The sequence below is a fragment of the Agelaius phoeniceus genome, chromosome 22 (assembly GCF_051311805.1).
Source record: "Agelaius phoeniceus isolate bAgePho1 chromosome 22, bAgePho1.hap1, whole genome shotgun sequence".
Taxonomy (NCBI): domain Eukaryota; kingdom Metazoa; phylum Chordata; class Aves; order Passeriformes; family Icteridae; genus Agelaius; species Agelaius phoeniceus.
In genome coordinates this window covers 6,084,327-6,108,262 of record NC_135286.1, presented here as the reverse complement: position 1 = coordinate 6,108,262, position 23,936 = coordinate 6,084,327, and the positions used below count along the sequence as shown (strand labels likewise).

Below are 23,936 nucleotides of genomic sequence, written 5' to 3'. Positions count from 1 at the left end.
TTGGCGGAGCTCCCTGGATGTCCCGCCCCCAGACACGATGCCGGCACGCCGGGGATAGAGCGGGGAGCGCGGCGCCTTCTGGCGCGCCTCGCTCTGATTGGAGAAAAGCGGGCGCTGGGCAGCATGGGTAACGCTGATTGGCTGTTGTCGGCCACACAGCAACATTGCGCTCTGTGATTGGCGGGGAGCGCGGCCTCTCAGCGTGAGGGCGTTATGGTGGGGGTGGCTGAGGGGATGGCGGCGCCCTGGTGTTGCTGCCCTGGGCGCTGACCAGTCCCCACCGCCCCGCGGGCTCCGGGAAGAGTCGTTCTGTCCAACCGCGCTGGTCTGGGTTAGTCCTGCACCGGGGCACTGCGGGTGCCGCTCGGGTCCATCCCCGCGCTGCTCAAGCCGCTGAGCCCCGAGGGCTCTGGGGGGGCTCTCTGGGGGCTCTGTGAGGGTTTTCGGGCGTTAATGAAACATTTCTTTCCTCAGCATCCTGCAGAGGAGATGCTGTAGCGTGGGGTGGATCCCGCTGGCTGTCACGGCACCCAGGGGGGCGATGGAGCCGCTCCCCGAGCTCTACTCCATCTTCCAGGGCGAGGTGCGGGAGCAGCCGGGGCCGTGCTCTGGGTGAATTCATTGTTGGTCCAGCCGGGGTTTAGCGCGGGGAGGTTTGGGTGGCGGACAGCTCTGTACAGGTGCACACATCCGTGTCCGTGGAGTTGTTAATGTGCAGGTGTGCGGGCAGCCATAGAGAGAGGCAGGAGGGGAGAGGCGATTCTGTCCTCTTCTGTCACCTGATTCCCCACCTGCAGAACTGGGCTCCAACAGCCAAAGGAAGTGGAGCTGCTGGAGAGAGCCCAGAGGAGCCCACGGAGCTGCTGCAGGGCTGGAGCCCCTCTGGAGCCAGGCTGGGAGAGCTGGGGGTGCTGCCCTGGAGAGGAGAAGGCTCCAGGGAGAGCTCAGAGCCCCTCCAGGGCCTGCAGGGGCTCCAGGAGAGCTGCAGAGGGACTGGGGCCAAGGATGGAGGGCCAGGAGGCAGGGAATGGCTGCCAGTGGCAGAGGGCAGGGCTGGCTGGGATCTTGGGAATTGGGAATTGTTCCCTGGCAGGGTGGGCAGGGGCTGGGCTGGAATTGCCAGAGCAGCTGGGGCTGCCCCTGGAGCCCTGGCAGTGCCCAAGGCCAGGCTGGACATTGGGGCTGGCAGCCCCTGGCACAGTGGGAGGTGGCCCTGGGCTGCAATGAGCTGGCATTGAAGATCCCTTCCCACCCAAACCACTCTGGCATTCCCATTCCTCAATCCAGGATGGAAACCAGCACCAAAAACCATTGCAGCAAATGGAGAAAGGCAAGGAAAGAATGATTTCCTGCATGGTTCCAGGTGCCCCCAGTGCCATTTGCCACAGGGGTTTGTAGCCTGGCAAGGCCTGGTTGGAGAGGTTTGGGCTCTGCCAGGGTGCCCAGAGCAGCTGTGGCTGCCCCTGGAGCCCTGGCAGTGCCCAAGGCCAGGCTGGACACCCTGGCACAGTGGGAGGTGTCCCTGGGGTGGCACCAGATGGGATTTAATTCCCTCCAGCCCCACCCATTCCCTGATTCTCTGCCAATCTCCAGCCCAGTGAGCTGGGCAGGTTTGTTGTGCAGATTCTCCCCTCTTTGGGAAGGGATTTCCTCCATCTCTGCTCTGGGTTTTCTCCCCAGGTTGCTGCAGTGACAGATTATGGTGCATTCATCAAAATCCCAGGCTGCAGGAAACAAGGTTGGTACCTGTGCCATTATTTCATTGTTGCTGTGGCCAAGGCAAGCAGCCAGCTCAGAATTAAAGGCTTTCAGAAAGAAATCAGCAAATGAATGTTTCCTAAATTAGGAAAAAATTTGGAAAGCATTTAGAAGAGGATGGACTTTTGCATTATTGCCAAACAACTCAAAGGAGTTTTTGGTAACTTCAGGATATCTTGGGGTGGGATTTTGGTAAAGTCTGGATATTTTGGGTTTTTTTACCTTCAGATTTTAGTGGAGCTTTTGGCAACTTCAGGATATTTCAGAGATTTATTTGAAAGTAATGGCAGAACTGTAGAAATTCTGCAATTTGCCCCATTTCCTCCCTTTGATGGTCAGTGTGAATGAGTGGAGAAAAAAAGACTAAAAGAAATGAAGTGAAAGAAATGAATTAAATCAAAAGTAGGGGAAAATTAGATTTAAGCTGTGTCTGATTGTGGGACAGCTGCAGCCCCCCAGGAGCCCTGCCCTGCTCCCTGCAGGATTTTTGGGCAGGATTGTGGCTGCTGGGGAGGCACAGGGTGCCTTGGAATGGGGCTGGATCAGCCACGTGCTCCCAGATTTCTCCTCCTGCATGTGAAAAACACCCATCACTTGTTTTGAACATTGTAAAAGTTTAATAGTAATAAAATGGTTCTAAAAATAGTAATGTAATTTATAGAGTAATAAAAATGTGGACAACTAGGATTAGGACAATAGGAGACAATAAAAACATAGAGTTAGGGACAGTCTGGGTTCATCTTTCTGGGCAAAATAAACCTGAAAAAGGACACACAGCAGATTTGGGGTCAGATTTGGGGGATTTGGTGGGGCTGAGGGGGAAATGGGGCAGGAAAAGGGGGATTTGGGGTGGCAAAGGTTAACAGAGGATTAACCCTTAAAAGCAATGGCCTGTTGCATATTCATGCACCTCATCCATGATGCAGAAATTCCATTTAAACTCAGGATTCTGGCTGGGCAGGGTCAGCTTCTTCAGGGCAGGAAGGAGTTCATTTCTTCTGCTAAGGGAGCAAGAAATTCTTTATCTCTGAAAGTTTCAGGTGTCCTGTGGCTGCTGTCTGGTGCCAGTACCTCAGTCCTCTCTAAAAAGTATCTTACATAGCACAGTTTCTATTTTAACATTTTGTTATAACCTCAAACTGTGTTTAACACACCACTTAAGAAAATTAATAGAGCATAATTTTCTAACATAACATGCAGAATATTAATTTTAATCTTGGTGAAAAGTCAACCATAAAATGGGCATTTTTCACACTGCAGAACTCTGCTCTGCACTGGCAATAACCAAACTCCAGTGCAGGCTGGGGGGTTCTCACCTGCCTCAGCAGTTAAAAAAATAATATATATTACTAATAAATATCTTATTCACAAATGTATTTGTTTATTATTCATGAATATATTTATTACTTGCAGTACCCTGCTCTCCACTGTCAGTACCCAAATTCCAGTCCAGGCTGGGGTGTTGTATCCTGTCTCAAAAGTTAAAATATTGGAGCACCCTCTAAAATACATCTGTAACTACTAAATATAGCATTCAAAAATATATTTGTTATTCTTTTTTATTCATAAATATATTTGTTTTCTGTAAATATATTTATTACTTGCAGAACCCTGGTCTGCACTGTCACTCATCCAAATTCCAACCCAGACTGGGGTGTTGTCATCTGTCTCAGCAGTTAAGAAATTGGAGCACCCTCTAAAACATATATATATATATATATATATATATATATATATATATATTACTAATAAATATATTATTCACAAACATTTTTATTATTCATAAATATATCAATTTTTTATAAATGTATTTATTACTTGCAGTACCCTGCTCTCCACTGTCAGTACCCAAATTCCAGTCCAGGCTGGGGTGTTGTATTCTGTCTCAAAAGTTAAAATATTGGAGCACCCTCTAAAAAAATATATATATATACATATATATACATATGTGTATATATATATATATACACATATATATATATAACTAATAAATATATTATTTACAAATATATTTATTATTCATAAATATATTTATTCCTCACAGAGCCCTGCTCTCCACTGTCAGTCACCCAAATTCCAATCCAGTTTGGGGTGTTGTCATCTGTCTCAGCAGTTAAGAAATTGGAGCACCCTCTAAAACATATATATATGTTACTAATAAATATATTATTCACAAATATATTTATTATTCATAAATATATTAATTTTTTATAAATAAATTTATTACTTGCAGAGCCCTGCTCTCCACTGTCAGTACCCAAATTCCAGTCCAGGCTGGGGTGTTGTATCCTGTCTCAAAAGTTAAAATATTGGAGCACCCTCTAAAATATATATATTACTAATAAATATATTATTCACAAATATATTTGTTATTATATTTATTCATAAATATGTTTATTATTCATAAATAAATTTATTACTTGCAGAGCCCTGCTCTCCACTGTCAGTACCCAAATTCCAATCCAGGCTGGGGTGTTGTATCCTGTCTCAGCAGTTAAAAAATTGGAGCACCCTCTAAAATATATATATATATATATATATATATATATAACTAATAAATTTATTATTCATAAATATATTTATTTTTTATAAAGATATTTATTACTTGCAGAACCCTGCTCTCCACTGGCAATACCCAAATTCCAATCCAGTTTGGGGTGTTGTCATCTGTCCCAGTAGTTAAAAAATTGGAGTACCCTCTAAAAAAAATATATATATATATATTACTAATAAATATATTATTCAAAAATATATTTATTACTCATAAATATATTTTTTATAAATATATTTATTACTATCAGAGCCCTGCTCTCCACTGTCAGTCACCCAAATTCCAGTCCAGGCTGGGGTGTTGTGTCCTGTCTCAAAATATTAGAGCACCCTCTAAAAATACATATATTACTAATAAATATATTATTCACAAATATATTTGTTATTATATTTACTCATAAATATGTTTATTATTTATAAATAAATACATTACTTACAGAGCCCTCCTCTCCACTGTCAGTACCCAAATTCCAACCCAGTCTGGGGTGTTGTCATCTGTCTCAGCAGTAAAAAAATTGGAGCACCCTCTAAAATACATCTGTAACTGCTAAATATAGTATTCAAAAATATATTTGTTATTCTTTTTTATTCATAAATATATTTATTTTATGTAAATATATTTATTACTTGCAGAACCCTGCTCTCCACTGGCAATACCCAAATTCCAATGCAGTTTGGGGTGTTGTCATCTGTCTCAGCAGTTAAAAAATTGGAGCACCCTCTAAAAAATATATATATATTACTAATAAATATATTATTCATAAATATGTTTATTATTTATAAATAAATACATTACTTACAGAGCCCTGCTCTCCACTGTCAGTACCCAAATTCCAGTCCAGTTTGGGGTGTTGTATCCTGTCTCAGCAGTTAAAAAATCGGAGCACCCTCTAAAAAAAATATATATATTACTAATAAATATATTATTCATAAATATATTTATTATTTATAAATATATTTATTTTTTATAAATGTATTTATTACTTGCAGAACCCTGTTCTCCACTGGCAATACCCAAATTCCAATGCAGTTTGGGGTGTTGTCATCTGTCTCAGCAGTTAAAAAATCGGAGCACCCTCTAAAAAATATATATATATTACTAATAAATATATTATTCATAAATATATTTATTATTTATAAATATATTTATTTTATGTAAAGGTATTTATTACTTGCAGAACCCTGCTCTCCACCGTCAGTACCCAAATTCCAGTCCAGGCTGGGGTGTTGTATCCTGTCTCAAAAGTTAAAATATTGGAGCACCCTCTAAAAATATATATATATTACTAATAAATATATTATTCACAGATATATTTTTATTATATTTATTCATAAATATATTTATTATTTATAAATAAATACATTACTTGCAGAACCCTGCTCTCCACTGGCAATACCCAAATTCCAATCCAGTTTGGGGAGTTGTCATCTGTTTCAGCAGTTAAAAAATTGGAACACCCTCTAAAAATATATATATATATATATTACTAATAAATATATTATTCAAAAATATATTTATTACTCATAAATATATTTTTATAAATATATTTATTACTATCAGAGCCCTGGTCTCCACCGTCAGTACCCAAATTCCAGTCCAGGCTGGGCTGTTGTGTCCTGTCTCAAAATATTGGAGCACCCTCTAAAAATACATCTATTACTGATAAATATATTATTCACAAATATATTTTTATTATATTTATTCATAAATATATTTATTATTTATAAATAAATACATTACTTACAGAACCCTGCTCTCCACTGTCAGTACCCAAATTCCAACCCAGTCTGGGGAGTTGTCATCTGTCTCAGCAGTAAAAAAATTGGAGCACCCCCTAAAATACATCTGTAACTACTAAATATAGTATTCAAAATATATTTGTTATTGTTTATTATTCATAAATATATTTATTTTATGTAAATATATTTATTACTTGTATTTTTTATTACCATTTACAACCTTACTGGTGGTACCTGCATTGTAAACAATAATCAAAAATGAGAAATTCAAAATGAATTAAAGAAGAAATGAAGTTTTAAAAAGAAATTTAAATTATAATAGTAAATATAATTTTTAATAAATAAAAATAAAAAATAAAGAGATATAAATAAATAGAAATTTAAATAAAGAGAAATAAATAAAATATAAATTAAAATTATACTATAAATGTATCAATTAAAATAAATATAAGTTTTAATAAATATAAATAAATATGAATTTAAATTTAAAGTTTTAAAAATAAATAGTTTTTAAATTATATTTATAAATAGAATGTGGTATAAAAACACCTTCCTCCCACACCCCAAAGGATTTTCTGCTCCAAGCCACTTTGGAAACTTGGAAACTGCAAATCCAAGGTTCAGTGGAGAATCTTCTGTATAAAACTGAAGAAAGGATGAGCTAAGGATGAAATGAACACTAATAATTGTTGTATTTTATTATCTATTTCATTTATTAGTTTTATTATTTTCTAAACTCCATCATTAATTTTATTATCTCTTGTTTTAATATTTTATTAAGTTTACTACTAATTTATGTATTCAAATAATTAATTTATTAATTCATTAATCAATAATTAATTTATTAGTTTTATTTGTTAATTTTAATTCATGTATTACTTTTATTTATTTATAGTTAGTTTATTAATTTTATTTATTAATTTATAATTAATTAATTTTCTTATTGATTTATAGTTAATTTATTAATTTTATTGATTAATTTATGAACCCTAGCACATTCCTTCCACACCCTGTGTCATTCCCTGCATCCCCTGAGGAGCTGCTCTGTGGCAGGCACAGCTGGGGCTGTTCTGTCCCTTTTCTCCCATCCCTGGGGCTGTTCTGTCCCCTCTGTCCCATCCCCTGGGGCTGTTCTGTCCCTTTTCTCCCATCCCTGGGCTGGTTGTGTCCCCTCTGTCCCATCCCCTGGGGCTGTTCTGTCCCTTTTCTCCCATCCCTGGGGCTGTTCTGTCCCTTAGTGTGGCAGGCACACCTGGGGCTGTTTGTGTCCCCTCTGTCCCATCCCTGGGGCCGATTGTGTCCCTTCTGTCCCATCCCTGGGGCTGATTGTGTCTCCTCTGTCCCATCCCTGGGGCTGATTGTGTCCCCTGTGTCCCATCCCTGGGCTGATTGTGTCCCTTCTGTCCCATTCCTGGGGCTGTTCTGTCCCCTCTGTCCCATCCCCTGGGGCTGTTGTGTCCCTTCTGTCCCATCCCTGGGACTGTTCTGTCCCTTCTGTCCCATCCCTGGGGCTGTTCCTGTCCCCTCTGTCCCATCCCTGGGCTGATTGTATCCCTTCTGTCCCATTCCTGGGGCTGTTCTGTCCCCTCTGTCCCATCCCTGGGGCTGATTGTGTCCCCTCTGTCCCATCCCTGGGGCTGATTGTGTCCCCTTTGTCCCATCCCTGGGCTGTTCCTGTCCCCTCTCTCCCATCCCTGGGCTGATTGTGTCCCCTCTGTCCCATCCCTGGGCTGATTGTGTCCCCTCTGTCCCATCCCTGGGGCTGATTGTGTCCCCTCTGTCCCATCCCTGGGGCTGATTGTGTCCCCTCTGTCCCATCCCTGGGGCTGATTGTGTCCCCTCTGTCCCATCCCTGGGCTGATTGTGTCCCCTGTGTCCCATCCCTGGTGCTGATTGTGTCCCCTCTGTCCCATCCCTGGGGCTGATTGTGTCCCTTCTGTCCCATCCCTGGGGCTGTTCCTGTCCCCTGTGTCCCATCCCTGGGCTGATTGTGTCCCCTGTGTCCCATCCCTGGGCTGATTGTGTCCCCTCTGTCCCATCCCTGGGCTGTTCCTGTCCCCTCTCTCCCATCCCTGGGCTGATTGTGTCCCCTGTGTCCCATCCTCCTGCAGGCCTGGTGCACAGGACCCACATGTCCTCCTGCCCTGTGGACAAACCTGCAGAGATGCTCGACGTGGGGGACAAGGTCTGGGTGAAGCTCATAGGGAGAGAGGTAACCCTGGTTCAAATCCACTACCCTGGGGTTCATTAACTCTGGTGGCTCGTTCATCCTGCTCATTGTGTGCTTTGCAGATGAAGGATGACAAGCTGAAGCTCTCCCTCTCCATGAAGGTTGTCCACCAAGGCACAGGGAAGGACCTGGATCCCAACAACGTTTCCCTTGAGTGGGTAAATCTGAGCAGAACAGAGGGCATGGCTGCCCGTGGGGCACAGGGCACAGGGCATGGCTGCCCGTGGGGCACAGGGCACAGGGCATGGCTGCCCAGGGGGCACAGGGCACAGGGCATGGCTGCCCAGAGGGGCACAGGGCACAAAGAATGGCTGCCCATGGGGCACAGGGCATGGCTTCCTATGGAATACAGGGCATGGCTGCCCGTGGGGCACAGGGCATGGCTCCCTATGGAACACAGGGCATGACTGCCCAGGGCATGGCTGCCCATGGGGCACAGGGCACAAAGAATGGCTGCCTGTGGGGCACAGGGCATGGCTGCCCATGGCTGCCCAGGGCATGGCTCCCTATGGAACACAGGGCATGGCTGCCTGTGGGACAGAGGGCATGGCTGCCCAGGGGGACACAGGGCATGGCTGCCCGTGGGGCACAGGGCACAAAGAATGGCTGCCCAGGGAGCACAGGGCATGGCTCCCTATGGAGCACAGGGCATGGCTCCCTATGGAACACAGGGCATGGCTGCCCACGGGGCACAGGGCATGGCTGCCCAGGGCATGGCTCCCTATAGGACACAGGGCATGGCTGCCCGTGGGGCACAGGGCATGGCTCCCTATGGAACACAGGGCATGGCTCCCTGTGGAACACAGGGCATGGCTCCCTATGGAACACAGGGCATGGCTGCCCATGGAATGGCTCCCTATGGAACACAGGGCATGGCTGCCCGTGGGGCACAGGGCATGGCTCTCTATGGAACACAGGGCATGGCTGCCCACAGGGCACAGCTTCCTCTGCCAAAGGGCAGGGCTGTGTGGCAGCAGCTCTCTGGCCGCAGGGAGCAGCACAACTTTCCCAGGCATTGTCCTGAGGAAGGCTGTGAGAAGATCAGAGAAGAGAATGAGAAACAATTCTTACCTTCACTTGCTGCACCTGTTGCTGTGCTGTGTGGAATGTGGTATGGAGATTTGTTTACCAGAGGGTGGTTTCTTAATTAACCAGTGGTGATGGTGTTTTGATTAGAGGACCAATTAAGTCTATTTGTATTGTAACTATCTATAAAAGCAATGGGTTTCTTAAAAAAGATAGATATTGATCAGCCTTCTGTGAATCATGGAATCAGTGCTAATTATCACCCTGCCAGGGGACAGGGATGGAGGGAATTTTGGGAAGGAATTGTTCCCTGAGATGGAATTGCCAGAGCAGCTGTGGCTGCCTCTGGAGCCCTGGCAGTGCCCAAGGCCAGGTCAGCTCTGCTCTTTGGGTTTAGAAAGTTTTACTTTGAGAGTGTCCTGGTTTTGCATGGGAGACTCTTGCAGGAAATCCAGGACTCCTGCACTGCTGACCAGTGTGATCCAGCAGAAGCCTTTGTTACATTTACACACAGTTTCAGAGATTCTGCAAACTGCTAAGTACACACTGCTTGATTGGTGCCTTTGTGCCTTTGCTCTCTGTTTAGTGCCTGCATTTCTCACAGTGTGGGATTGGTTACAGTGCAGGTGTTTCACAGCCCTCTGTTATCCTGTCCTTGCCATCTTGGGATTTGGTTTCTCTGCCCCTTCTTTCTTCATTTGCACAATTTATGTTCCAACAGCCTTGAGGAGTCCCTGAGGCTTTGACAGCAAACTCAGGAGCAGGCTAGCTGTGCCACTATGGCCTAACCCTGCAAATCCATTGCAGTAGGAGACATTTATAAAAGTGATTATCAATGCAGGGTGACCCCAGTGTAGGGAATGATGTGCTCTGAGTCCATGACTCAGAAGGATGAACAAATGCTTTATTAAGCTGTACTTTATTACACTAATACTAGACTAAATGACATACTAAAGACATGCTGTACTAAAGGGATACAACAGAAAAACCTGGGAGTGTCTGAGACAGCCAGGACACAGCTTTGACCCAACTGGCCAAGGGATCAAAACAACCCTCACCAGTGTCCAATTAACAAATCATCTTGGTAAACAATCTCCATAACACATTCCACATGTGCCAAACAACAGGAGCAGTGAATAGAGATAAGAATTGTTTTCTCTTCTTCTCTGAGCTTCTCACTGCCTTTTCCTAGGGGAGAAATCCTTGGGATCTTGTGCCTGCTGCTCTCTGTGAAGAGAGCTATGGCCACAAGTGATCTCAAAATTAGTGAAATCTCGAATTAGCAAACCAAAACCACCACACCAAATAACCTTTAAAAGCCTTTTGTTTGTACAAAAATGTGGGATTAGAGATGAGGATGGATTGAAAATGGAGCTGTTCTTGTCCTCCCAGCCAGGATGAGAGGAAGAAACGCTCCTTCAGGGACTACACGAGCCAGAAGATCACCCTGGAGGCCGTGCTGAACACGGTGTGCAAGAAGTGTGGCTGCAAAGGTGGGTCTGGGCTGCTGCTTTGTGCCTCTGTCCCAGCCAGGCACTGAGCCTTGCTGGGCTTGGATCAGTGTCTGTCTCGTGGTTGGAATCCCAAAATGGTTTGGGTTGGGAGGGACCTGAAATCCCACCTGATTCCAGTCCCCAGGGACACCTCCCACCATCCCAGGCTGCTCCAAGCCCTGTCCAGCCTGGCCTTGGACACTGCCAGGGATGCAGGGCCAGCCACAGCTGCTGACATGGTTACATATGGTTGTAAGGACTGAATTTTGGTTCTATGTTTGTCCTTTAGAGGAGGGACTTTTTATCACTTGCTACAAAACAAAAGAATTAATTCAAGTCCTTAAAAAAATAAAAAAAATATTTATTCCTTAAAATGACACCCCTTTGGGCTACTGGTGAGGGGCCAGTGGAGGGCACAAAGGTGATGAAGGATTGGAGAGATGAGGAGAGACTGAGGGAGCTGGGCCTGGTTGTTGTGGAGAAGAAAACAGAGGAATCCCATCAATCCACACAAATATCCCCAGGGCTGTCAGAGCATGGTGCAGATTCTGCTCAGGGACAGGACCAGGAGTGATGGCAAGAAAGGAAAACACAACGAGGAAGAACTTCTGTCCATGAGGAGTGGCAGAGAACAGGCAGGGAGTGGAGTCTGCTTCTCTGGAGCCATCTCAACCCCCTGGGTGTGTCCCTGTGCCACCTGCTCCAGGTGATCCCTTCAACCCCAACCATTCTGTGCCTCCTGCTGGGAGGCAGAGTCATTTAGGTGGGAAAAGAGCTCCAAGAACATCGAGTCCAGGCTGTTCCTGATCCCCACCTTGTCCCCAGCCCAGAGCCCTCAGTGCCACCTCCAGGCATTCCTGGGACACCCCCAGGGATGGGCACTGCAAACCTCCTTGGGCAGCCCCTGCCAAGGCCTGAGCCCCCTTTCCATGCAGAAATTTTCCCCCAATATGCAAAAATGGGACTTTAAGGACTCTCTGTTGTTGGTGTGAGGGGTTTGGAGCTGTGGGGAACAGGAAATGTTCCCTGCCAGAAGGGGCTGGGGTAGGGCCACCTCTGCTGCTGGGGCTTGCATTGGATGGATATTCCCTTGTGGGAAAAGCCTTTGGGATTCTGGTGCTCAGGATGCCAGAGCTGAGGTGGGAAAAGAGCTGCAAGGCCATCGAGTCCCAGCTGATCCCCACCTTGTCCCCAGCCCAGAGCTCTGAGTGCCACCTCCAGGCATTCCTGGGACACCCCCAGGGCTGGGCACTGCAAACCTCCCTGGGCAGCCCCTGCCAAGGCCTGAGCCCCCTTTGCATGGGGAAATTCCTGCAGTGCCCACCCTGAGCCTGCCCTGGCCCAGCCTGAGGCCGTTCCCTCTGCTCCTGTCCCTGTTCCCGGCTGTGCCCTCCTGGCAGGAGCTGTGCAGAGCCACAAGGGCCCCCTGAGCCTCCTTTGCTCCAGGCTCAGCCCCTGCCCAGCTCCCTCAGCCCCTCCTGGGGCTCCAGCCCTGTTCCCTGAGCAGCACAGAGCCCCTGCCCTCACCTGCCATCCGTGTTGTAGTGCAGCTCCATGACAGCCCCGCTGTGTCCCTTCAGGGTGGCAAAGTTGTCACAGTCCCCTGAGCCCTGGGGGACACCAAGGGACAGGTGAGCACAGGAAAGGCACAGGAACAGCCTGTGCTGTGCATGGAGCTGATCTTTGGGGTTTCAGCAAAGTGCAGGATGGACCATCCCCAGTGCTCAGTCCCATTTGAGGTAATGACTCTGATTTTGGTTTTTAAGAAGCAAACAAAGCTTCAGCAGGTGATCCCACTGTGAGCTCCCATCTGTGGAAGCTCCAGCTCAGCTGGTGGGACACTGGGGCTGTGTCCTAGAGCTAAAACCCAGTTTGTGCCCTGCTGAAAGGATGTCCTGCCTGCTTCAGCAGAGTGAGGATGATTTTGTGGTGCCTTTCAGTAAATTTACTCAAGTTGCTGAGGTACAAGGTGTTTTTTTTGTGCAGGAGTTTTTGCTGTGCCCTACTTGTGTTATTTGCAGAAATGGTTAATGGGGCTTGTGCTATTCTGGAGGAGGTTAATGCTGAGTGTGGCCTCTGTAGTTGTAGAGAAGTATCCTTCAAATATTATTTTAAAGAATTATCACTATTTAAAGAACTCTTATGTATAAAACACTATTTTAAAGAACCCCAAAAACCAGGATTATGCCTATTTTCAATCTGCTTTTTAATAATGGTGTCTCCTCCTAACAGCAGGTGCCAGCTTTCCAAATTTCCCCTGCAGCTTAATAGGTCAACTTTGATGTCTCCAGAGTAGAAAGGGTAGAACCAGAAGAGCTGAATTTCTCTCTCTTTGTGGCTTTAGCTCATTTTCCAGGTGCCAATCACACCAATTTACCTTTCTCCCATTCTTTTCTGGGCTGATTAAGCCCCTGCAGAGAGAGATTTTTACTTGTTGAGACAAGAATATTTTCTATTTTGCCTGACTAATCCCTCCAGAATGACCTGGGTTATGTTTGTTCCCTGTCCTGTTTAATCAGGGCACGTTCAACCAGCTGAAATTTCAGGATAAAAAATGTCCTGGAGTGTAGATTTTCTCCTTGTGACTGATAATCAAAAAAAGCCTTGGCAGCACTTCAGGTGGATGAAATGCATTTGTTAAAAAAAAGAACAAAAGAAGGAAAAGGGGCTGGGTTGTTCCTTCAAACACCTTTTTTCTCCAGGTCACTTTGCCAAGGAGTGTTTCATGCAGCCTGGAGGAACCAAATACAGCCTCATTCCAGAGGAGGAGGAAGAGGAGGGGGCAGCAGCAGGACGTGAAGGGGATAAAAAGATCAGCCAGGCTGAGGAGTCTTCAAAAAAGAGGAAAAAGGTACAAGGTGGCCTCTGGCTGGCCTGGAAAAGGAGCTGGGGGATGGGACTTGGCTCTGTAGTTACAGCTGGGTTACTCCAGTTGTTACAAGGTGGGTGTGAGGGGCCAGGTGTGGGCTGAGAAGGTGCCTCAGTTTGGGCAGATTCTGTGGCTAAACAGGAATCTCCTCTGCAGATTTCCTCTTCATCCTTAGGTTTTCTCCTGCCATTGTCAGGTTCCCTTCAAACTCGTTTTGTGCTACACCACACAGCCCTCAGAGGATATTCTTAGAGTGAGAAAAAGATGATTATTGTTTTTCCTGCTCTCTGGGAGGCTCTGCAGGCATTGCTTCAGTGTCCTGAGCCCTGTGATTCCTGTTTGCCTCCTTTTTCCTTCTTTGATCTGGACTCAGTGCCCTGCTGGCTCCAGGGCTATCCTGACCCTGCCAGGGCTGTGGGAATTGGCTTTATCTGCACACTCTGGGGGAAAATCCCTGGCTGTGTTTGCACAGGGAGCATTCCCAGGCTCCAGAGCAATTTCTGTCCCTGTGAAAATGGCACCAGATCAGAGACATTTCCCAGGCTGTGTTTGACCTCTGGCTCAGAGCAGGATGAGATCAAATAAAACACAGGTGAGACTTGAACCCAGGCCAGGAGCTTTTGGTGCTCAAGATTATTCAGGGATGAATATTCACAGAACCCCAGAGGGTTTGGGGTGGAAGGAACCTTAAATCCCATCCCACCCTACCCCTGCCATGCTCCCAGGTTGCTCCAGCCTGGCCTGGGACACATCCAGGGGCAGCCACAATACAATGCAATTAATTAATAAATTAATTCTTCCCTCAGCCCCTTCCCTGTCCCACTTTTAATGACTCTTCCAAAACCCTTTCTCTATTTTCCCCTCTTCCCAGCTCTGTGGCTTTTCTGTATCCCTGGAGAGTGGCAACAGGCAGAAAAGGCTCAAGTTATTTTAAAGTTTTGGGGGAAAATGACACAAAGAAGTGCACAAACAGCTTGTTATCCTAGCCCTGCCCATCCACCAGCATGGGGATTCCCAGTGGAGCCTTGCCCTGCTGACACTACAGGAAATGTGGGTCACTGTCCCAAATTTGTTCCTGGTTTTTTGGGGGTTGGTGGATTAATAGCTTTCCTTGAAATCTCCCTTGTTCCTTTGATCTCCCTCCCTTCTCAAGGGTGACATCAAAAGTTGTCAGATGTTTTCCAGAGCTGGAATAATAAAACTTGGAGCTTTTTGGAGGCAGGATGTGGGATCCTGCAGATGAATGGTTCCCTTGTAGTCTGGAGTGCCTGCTGTGATCTTGTCTGGGAGCCACCATGTGCTTCCCTGCTTGCCTGGAGCTCCAGGGATTTACAGCATGTGGAAATAGCTCCCTGCATTCAGGGACAATCTCCTTGCTGACCTGTCCCCTCCCATGTGGGTGACACCAGCGTGGCCCTGGCGTTTTTAAATGAGAGGAGGGAGCTGCCAGCTCCCAAGGGTTTCCATCTCCACCCAGTGTCAGAGTCATAAAATCAATATTTGTGATTGTTCAGGATCAGCATTTTGTGCTTTCCTGGATCTGATGTTTCCTTGGAGTTTCTGGCGTTTTTCTCCTCTTCCCAGAGATTCCTCCAGGATCCTCACCCCCTTTTTTCCACTTTGCCTTCCCAGGGCTTCCCAGCTCCTGATTCCCCTCTTGCCTGAGGGGTTTTTCTCCTTTTCCTGGATCTGATGTTTCCTTGGAGTTTCTGGGGTTTTTCTCCTCTTCCCAGAGATTCCTCCATGATCCTCACCTCCTTTTTCCCACTTTGCCTTCCCAGGGCTTCCCAGCTCCTGATTTCCCTCTTGCCTGAGGGTTTTTCTCCTTTTCCTGGATCTGATGTTTCTCCTTTTCCTGGATCTGATTTCCCTCTTGCCTGAGGGGTTTTTCTCCTTTTCCTGGATCTGATGTTTCCTTTCTCCTCTTCCTGGATCTGATGTTTCCTTGGAGTTTCTGGGGTTTTTCTCCTCTTCCCAGAGATTCCTCCAGGATCCTCACCCCCTTTTTTCCACTTTGCCTTCCCAGGGCTTCCCAGCTCCTGATTTCCCTCCTGCCTGAGGGTTTTTCTCCTTTTTTTGGATCTGATTTCCCTCCTTTTCCTGGATCTGATGTTTCCTTTCTCCTCTTCCTGGATTTGATGTTTCCTTGGAGTTTCTGGAGTTTTTCTCCTCTTCCCAGAGATTCCTCCATGATCCTCAGCTCCTTTCTTTCCCACTTTGCCTTCCCAGGGCTTCCCAGCTCCTGATTCCCCTCCTTCCTGAGCCCCCCAGTATTCCCAGGCTGGAGCTGGGTTCGTGTCTCTGTGTGGGGGTGGCACTGGTGTGACAGTGACACGTCCTGGGTGGCAGCACTGAGCCCTGTCCTGTCTCCTGTCATCCCTGAGAAAAGGGGTGATGGAAGGAGAAGGGGAGAGGCTGGAGGGTGTCCAGGGAAGGGAATGGAGCTGGGAATGGGCTCAGCCTGAGGAAAGGGGGATCAAGGGGGCCCTTCTGGCCCTGCACTGCTCCCTGCCCCTAACAGGAGGGGACAGCCAGGGGATGCTCCCAGGGAGTGAGGGCAGGGAGGGAGGGAATGTGCTGAGGGAGCTTTAGGGAAGCCAGGGCAAGTTAGAAAAATGAGACATTTAAAGGTTTTCCATATGTGTGCAGCCTGACAGAGCAATGCCATGGCTGTTCTCCCCATCCCTGCACCTTCATCCCAGGAGTGTGCAGCTGCTCCCTTCTCCCCAGAGCAGGGCAGGACTGCACTGAAGGGCAGAGGAAGAGCCAGCAGACACTGAGCAGTGGTGCAGGATGCCCCTGTTTACTCTCCCCTATAACAGGGGGAGGCAGGGGGGTTGCACCTACTCTGACCCCACATCTGCTTCAAATCCTGCCTTCCCTGCCATCTCAGCAATCTGGGTGTTTGAAGGTTTGTGGAGGGGTTCTCCTCCCTCCCCCTGACTTCTCTTTGAAGATTTCACTCCCTTGTCTGCTTTGCCCTTTTTATAGCCCATCTCCCATGCAGATATTTGGGACAAACCCTTCACAGAAAGGGTTGATGAAAGTGTCCTGGCAGTGGTGGGGTCCCCATCCCTCCTAAACCCCGTGGATGTGGCACCTGGGGATGTGCTGGGGCCATGGTTGGACTGGCTGATCTGGGGGTGCTTTTCCACCCTAAACAGTTCCAGCATTCCATGGTGCTGTGCCAGGGGTGGGCCCTGGAGCTGGCTGGGACAGCTGGGCAGGCCCAGGCTCTGTGTCCCTTCTCCTCCTGGGGTCAGGGGTGAAGTGGCTCCTGTGGGAACTGCAGTGTCCCTGCTGGGCTGTGTGGGAGGCAGGAGGCTGGGAATGGCTGAGCCCTTCTCCTCCTGCTGCCTTTGTTTTCCAAGGAAAAACCTGCAGTGCTGACTGAGGGATAACCCTTGCATTGAAATTCTGCACGTTTATCCCATCTTCTGCTCACACAACCTCAAATCTGGGGCTTTGGATCCATTTCAAAGTTCCTTGTGAGCTTTATTGCACATGGACCAGCTCATCCCTGGGGTGCTTTTGGATGGCCTTTGGGATTGGGGCGTTTTTATGGCTTTGCTGCTCTTTTCCCCACCTGGTGGAAGATTTGCAGATCTTCATGTTTAAACCACACCTAAGTGTGTTTGTTCTGTGACCTGTGGCTCATCCAACCTTGGTCCATCCTCAGTGTTACTGGTTTTACTGGTTCTTCCATGGCATGAAGAGGCCACAGCCCTTCACACATTGTTTTCTTTGAAATGTTTCTGAATCTGGCTCTCTTTATTTACTGGCTCTAGGCTGGGTTCTTCTCCTCAGCTTCATTCTGACTGCTCCTCCAACAAAGGATGCAAAAACACCTTTGGATTGGTGTAATGAATCTTGTTTGGAATGAAATGGGCTGCTGGAATGAGGATAAAGAATAAAATGAAGAAGCCTAGAAGGATTCCTGGCACAGCCCTGGGGGTGCAGGCAGACATGAGGAATCCATTCCTGTTTTGCACAAGGACAAGACACAAAGTCTTGGAATGGGATTTTAACTCCTCAGAAGGGTCTGGTGAAAAATATTTCAACTTCTTGGACAGTTCTGGGCACTCCCCTCTTATCTCAACCCCAAATACCTTTAGGAGGAATGAGCTGTTGGAACATTGTGAGAGCACAGCCTGGAGCAGTTTCCTCCCACAGGACAGGAGGGAGCCTGGAGTGCTCCAAGGGGCCCCTCTTGGAGGAGTTTCTGGAGCAGTAGGGAAGGAATTCCATGAAAAGCAGCACTCAGGCTCCAGCCCATCCTGCTGCTGCCCTGCTGGCAGCTCCAGCAGGGGCTTGGAGAGAGGCTTTGGAGCACTTTTGGTTGGGTTCTGCTGTGCTAATTGCATAGGTGGGGCAGGGTGTGCAAGGATCCGTGAAGTGCAGCTCTGTGTGAGGCTGACTGAGAGCTGCTTGGGCCAAATCCTCCCCAAATATTGCCCCAAAATGCATTGTTTGGGGTGCTGGCTGTGCCCAGAGCTGAGCTGAGCCCCATCCAGCCTGGCTGGAGGGCACTTGGCAGCTCAGGGTATCCCTGCAGGCACAAACCTGGGCTTTGGGCAATCCCTGGGCTGCAAACCGAGTCCCTGGTGACCTCAGTGCTCCATCCCCTGCTCCCTGAGTTCCATGGTGACCTCAGTGCTCCATCCCCTGGGTTCCCTGGTGTGACCTCAGTGCTCCATCCCCTGCTCCCTCAGTCCCTGGTGACCTCAGTGCTCCATCCCCTGGGTTCCTGGTGTGACCTCAGTGCTCCATGCCCTGAGTCCCTGGTGACCTCAGTGCTCCATCTCCTGCTCCCTGGGTTCCTGGTGACCTCAGTGCTCCATCCCCTGGGTTCCTGGTGACCTCAGTGCTCCATCCCCTGGGTTCCTGGTGACCTCAGTGCTCCATCCCCTGAGTCCCTGGTGACCTCAGTGCTCCATACTCTGCTCCCTGGTGACCTCAGTGCTCCATCCCCTGCTCCCCGAGTTCCCTGGTGTGACCTCAGTGCTCCATCCCCTGCTCCCTGGGTTCCATGGTGACCTCAGTGCTCCATCCCCTGCTCCCTGGATTCCCTGGTGTGACCTCAGTGCTCCATCCCCTGAGTCCCTGCTGACCTCAGTGCTCCATCCCCTGAGTTCCCTGGTGTGACCTCAGTGCTCCATCCCCTGCTCCCTGGGTTCCATGGTGACCTCAGTGCTCCATCCCCTGCTCCCTGGGTTCCTGGTGACCTCAGTGCTCCATCCCCTGCTCCCTGGGTTCCTGGTGACCTCAGTGCTCCATCCCCTGCTCCCTGGGTTCCTGGTGACCTCAGTGCTCCATCCCCTGCTCCTCAGTTCCCTGGTGACCTCAGTGCTCCATCCCCTGAGTTCCTGGTGACCTCAGTGCTCCATCCCCTGCTCCCTGGGTTCCCTGGTGACCTCAGTGCTCCATCCCCTGGGTTCCCTGGTGTGACCTCAGTGCTCCATCCCCTGCTCCCTGGGTTCCTGGTGACCTCAGTGCTCCATCCCCTGCTCCCTGGGTTCCTGGTGACCTCAGTGCTCCATCCCCTGCTCCCTGAGTCCCTGGTGACCTCAGTGCTCCATCCCCTGCTCCCTGGGTTCCTGGTGACACCTCAGGGCTCCATCCCCTGCTCCCTCAGTTCCATGGTGACCTCAGTGCTCCATCCCCTGAGTCCCTGGTGACCTCAGTGCTCCATCCCCTGCTCCCTGGGTTCCCTGGTGACCTCAGTGCTGATCTCCAGGGCTGGGATGCTGCACTGAAGGGAAGCTCTGGGGCAGGATGCTGCTCCTGCAGGAGGATTTTGCAGCAGTGCTGCCTCCTGCTACTGAAAATCATAAAATCATGGGATGGGTTGGAATAGGAAAGGCCTTAAATCCCATCCAGTGCCACCCCTGGTACCTTCCACTGTCCCAGGGTGCTCCAAAGCCCTTCCAGCCATGGTGCTGCCACATTTTTTCCTCTGGGAATGCTCAGCTCTCCTTGTGTCCTGCTGCACTTCCAGCCCAGGCTGTGTTTGCTGTTCTGCCTGCACTTCTGCACTGCAGGAATCCGAGAATCCTGGAATATCCAGGGCTGGAAAAGACACACACAAGGATCACAGGACACCCCAAGCACCCCACTGTGGGCCAGAAAAGGGATTTGTCTCTCTTGGAGTGATCTTGGCTGTTAGAAGCCCCCATAAAGGGGACAGTGGGGGTTTGTTGATTCCTCCCAGCCAGCACAATGCCCATGTGTGCTTTTTGTCCCCTGCTCCATCCCCAGGAGCGGGTGTGACATCCTGTCCTGCCTGCAGCCCTCACATCCTGAGAAAGTTTCCCAAGCTCTGGAATGAAACTCTTGGTTGTGAAGGTCCTGTCAAACTTTCTCACCATGTGCACGGGCTGAAAAAGCTTGAGAAAATTCTCCTTGCTGCATCCCCTTCTCTGGAGGATTTAACTCCTTCCCATGCTCTTAGGACTGGGAGGATTTGCTTCTGCTTTCCTCTGTGGGTCAGGGACTTTGTGCTGAGTCTGTTGTTACCCCACAGGAAAACAAAACCCAATTTTGGGTGACATTATTTGCTGGTATGGAGCTAAAATGTGCCAAGGCTCTGGTGGGTGTGGAGCCACTCCATCCTCTGCTCCCTTCCCTGGAATTCCAGAGGGGTCTTCTGGATGCTCAGCTCTGGGTGTTGTCTTTGCTCTTCCAGCTCCCTAAAAGAGTTGATCTGTTGGATTAAAAACCAGCTGCCAGCTCCTTTCTTTCCCTCTGGGCCTGGAGCTTGGACACCCAACCCAGTTTGGGCACAGGTGCTTAAATTTGGGTGAGTCAGAGCCCTGAGCTGAGCTTGCTGTGCCACATTCCTCACTGGGTGTCCAAGCCTGTGCCAGGGCTTTGGTCACCTCAGTGGCCATCTCTGCTCCCTGAAAGCCTCCTTGGCTTCTCTGCTTGAGTCCTCAAACAGGGCAAAAATTCCTGCTCAGCCCCTCTGGAGCCAGGCTAGGAGAGCTGGGGGTGCTGCCCTGGAGAGGAGAAGGCTCCAGGGAGAGCTCAGAGCCCTTGCAGGGCCTGAAGGGGCTCCAGGAGAGCTGCAGAGGGACTGGGGCCAAGGATGGAGGGCCAGGAGGCAGGGAATGGCTGCCAGTGGCAGAGGGCAGGGCTGGATGGGATCTTGGGAATTGGGAATTGTTCCCTGGCAGGGTGGGCAGGGGCTGGGCTGGAATTGCCAGAGCAGCTGGGGCTGCCCCTGGAGCCCTGGCAGTGCCCAAGGCCAGGCTGGACATTGGGGCTGGCAGCACCTGGCACAGTGGGAGGTGGCCCTGGGCTGCAATGAGCTGGCATTGAAGATCCCTTCCCACCCAAACCACTCTGGCATTCCCATTCCTCAATCCAGGATGGAAACCAGCAGCAAAAACCATTGCAGCAAATGGAGAAAGGCAAGGAAAGAATGATTTCCTGCATGGTTCCAGGTGCCCCCAGTGCCATTTGCCACAGGGGTTTGTAGCCTGGCAAGGCCTGGTTGGAGAGGTTTGGGCTCTGCCAGGGTGCCCAGAGCAGCTGTGGCTGCCCCTGGAGCCCTGGCAGTGCCCAAGGCCAGGCTGGACATTGGGGCTGGCAGCACCTGGCACAGTGGGAGGTGGCCCTGCCATGGCAGGGGTGGCACTGGGTGGCCTTTGAGGTCCCTTCCAACCCAAACCATTCCATGATCCTCAGAGCCTTTTGCCAGGGAATTCTCTCGTGGCTGGAGTTGGATCCTTGCTGGATCCTGGTGCTGCTGAGCTGGGACACAAAGCTGCAGCTGTGCATGCACCATGTGCAAGGTGCAGATGTTTTAGAGGCTCCTTCAGCTCCTTCACTTCCCAGAGCCAAGGGGAGGGAACACCTGAGCTTTTGCAGGATGGGCTTTGCCAGGCCCTTGGGAGCTGCTGGCACCATTCCTGCTCTCAGCTGGAAGGGGATGCAGGGGATGAACCCTGGCATCAGTCAGATCCTCTTCCCAGGCCTGTGCCCTGATTAAATATCCCCAAATTGCCATCCTTCATCATTAAACACTGCTGGAGTGCCTTGGTGTGATCCCAGTGCCCCCCAGGCCTGGCCTCAGGGTAATCTCTGCCTGCTGCTTTGCCACAAATTGAGGGTTTAGATCCATTTCAGAGTTTTCATGGGCTTTATTCCAACTCCAGCTGTTCCCGTGCTGCAGCTGAGGCTCAGTCTGGAGCTGCTGGCTCAGGGCTTTGCAGAAGCACAGCACGAGGGAGAGAGCAGCACAGGAGGGTGGAAGGGAAGTTTGGGAACAGGAGGGTGTGCAAGGAAAACTGGGAAGCAGGAGAGTGTATGAAGAAATCAGCAGGATGGGGTGCAGAGGAAATTGGGGAGCAGGACAAGGTGCAGTGGGAAGATGAGGAGCAGGATGGGGTTCAGGAGAAGTTGGGGAGCAGGAAGAGGTGCAGAGGAAATTGGGGAGCATGGGAAGATGAGGAGCAGGATGGGGTTCAGGAGAAGTTGGGGAGCAGGAAGGGGTGCAGAGGAAATTGGGGAGCATGGGGAGATGAGCAGCATGGGGTTCAGGAGAAGTTGGGGAGCAGGAAGGGGTGCAGTGGGAAGTTGGGGAGCAGAGGAAATTGGGGAGCATGGGAAGATGAGGAGCAGGATGGGGTTCAGGAGAAGTTGGGGAGCAGGAAGGAGTGCAGTGGGAAGTTGGGGAGCAGAGGAAATTGGGGAGCATGGGAAGATGAGCAGCATGGGGTTCAGGAGAAGCTGAGGAGCAGGAAGGGGTGCAGAGGGAATTCGGGAGCATGGGAAGATGAGCAGCATGGGGTTCAGGAGAAGTTGGGGAGCAGGAAGGGGTGCAGAGGAAATTGGGGAGCATGGGGAGATGAGCAGCATGGGGTTCAGGAGAAGTTGGGGAGCAGGAAGGGGTGCAGAGGGAATTGGGGAGCATGGGAAGATGAGCAGCATGGGGTTCAGGAGAAGTTGGGGAGCAGGAAGGGGTGCAGAGGAAATTGATGAGCAGGAAGGGGCACAGAGGAAGTTGAGAAAGAGGAGGGGGTGGTGAAATCGTGGTTGTGCAAGGAGCCACATCTTGCAGGAGGGCACTGACCTTGTCCTGCTGCTCCACTGGGCTCTCCTGCCTGGAGCTGGCACAGTTTGGCTGCTCCAGTGCTCCTGTCCTGGTGGGGCTGCAGGGATGCTGCTCCTGGCTGGTTTAGAAACACAATTTTTGGGCAAAAACGCTTCATCTTTTCAACTTTTATTAGTAAAGAACAATGAAATAATGGAATGAGAGTGAGAACTCTCCTTCCATGAATTATCCAGTGTTTTCCAGCCTTGGATTTCCACGTTGCTGCCGTGCTCTGTGCCCTGCTCTGCAGCTGAGGGCTGGCAGTGGTGTTTAACTCCTGCCTCCTAAGGCACTGTGCCCTTTCCATGCAGGAACAGGCCCAGAAGGGCTCCTGCTGCCCTGCTGAGCACCAGGGAGGGCATTCCCACATTGCCAGCTTTTTCCTGTGTTTTCCCAGGAGAAGAAGAAGAAGAAGAAGCACAAGGCCAGGCAGTCCTCAGAGTCAGACTCGGACAGCTCGGCCTCGGACAGTGACGGAGCTCAGCCCTCCAGCAAGAGGCCCAGGCACTCCAGGAAAGCCAGCAAGGCTCCCAAGAAGAAGAAGAAGAAGCACAAGAAGTAGCCCTGGGGGGAGCAGGGCAGGCTGGGCTGCTGCCACAGCCATTCCCTGGTGCAGCCAGCAGGGACCAGCAGCTCCTGCTTCAAGGACAAGGAGTTTATTTCAAAATAACATGTGGTGTTACAGGTGGTGACCTTGTATGAGCTGTCCTCTGTCACCTTGGGCACAGGCTGCCCCTTTGTCCCACAGCTGCTGCCAGCACAGGCTCATGACAGCCTGCAGGGCACGCCTGCTGTGCCACAGCCTGCTGGAGCTGCTGCCAGCTCCTGGGACAGCTGCAGAGCTTGGGGTGGCACAGCCAGGCCCCAGCGTGCTGGGGACAGGTTTGGTGGGAGCACAGCCCCTGGCACAGAGCTCTGGGCTGCAAACCTGCCCCGGCTCCCTCGGCCTCTCTGCAAACACCAGGAGTGGAGGAGCAAGGAGCAAATGGGGGAGTGGAGATACTGGGAGTAAACATGGACTGTGGAGTGTTTGCTGCCTTGGAAAGGGATGGAAAATAAATCTGCTCTCTGCAGCTGTACTTTGTACCTGCTCCTTTCTTCTGTACCCTCCACTTCATCTTGGGCAGGGGAGAACAGTGCTGGTTGCATGGAGAAGATGGGAGAGGGTTTTTT

The 23,936-nt window shown here is 49.7% G+C and overlaps 1 protein-coding gene across 1 annotated transcript; it reads left to right on the top strand.

Moving 5' to 3' along the window:
* Window positions 1–187: 187 nt before the first annotated feature.
* On the top strand, window positions 188–23,842 carry ZCCHC17 (zinc finger CCHC-type containing 17). Its single transcript, XM_054648337.2, has 8 exons — window positions 188–331; window positions 475–583; window positions 1,681–1,738; window positions 8,160–8,260; window positions 8,341–8,432; window positions 10,697–10,797; window positions 13,500–13,648; window positions 23,161–23,842. The coding sequence occupies exons 2-8, from the start codon at window positions 542–544 to the stop codon at window positions 23,323–23,325; spliced, it is 708 nt and encodes a 235-aa protein (XP_054504312.1). The 5' UTR covers window positions 188–331; window positions 475–541; the 3' UTR covers window positions 23,326–23,842.
* The last annotated feature ends 94 nt before the right edge of the window (window positions 23,843–23,936 follow it).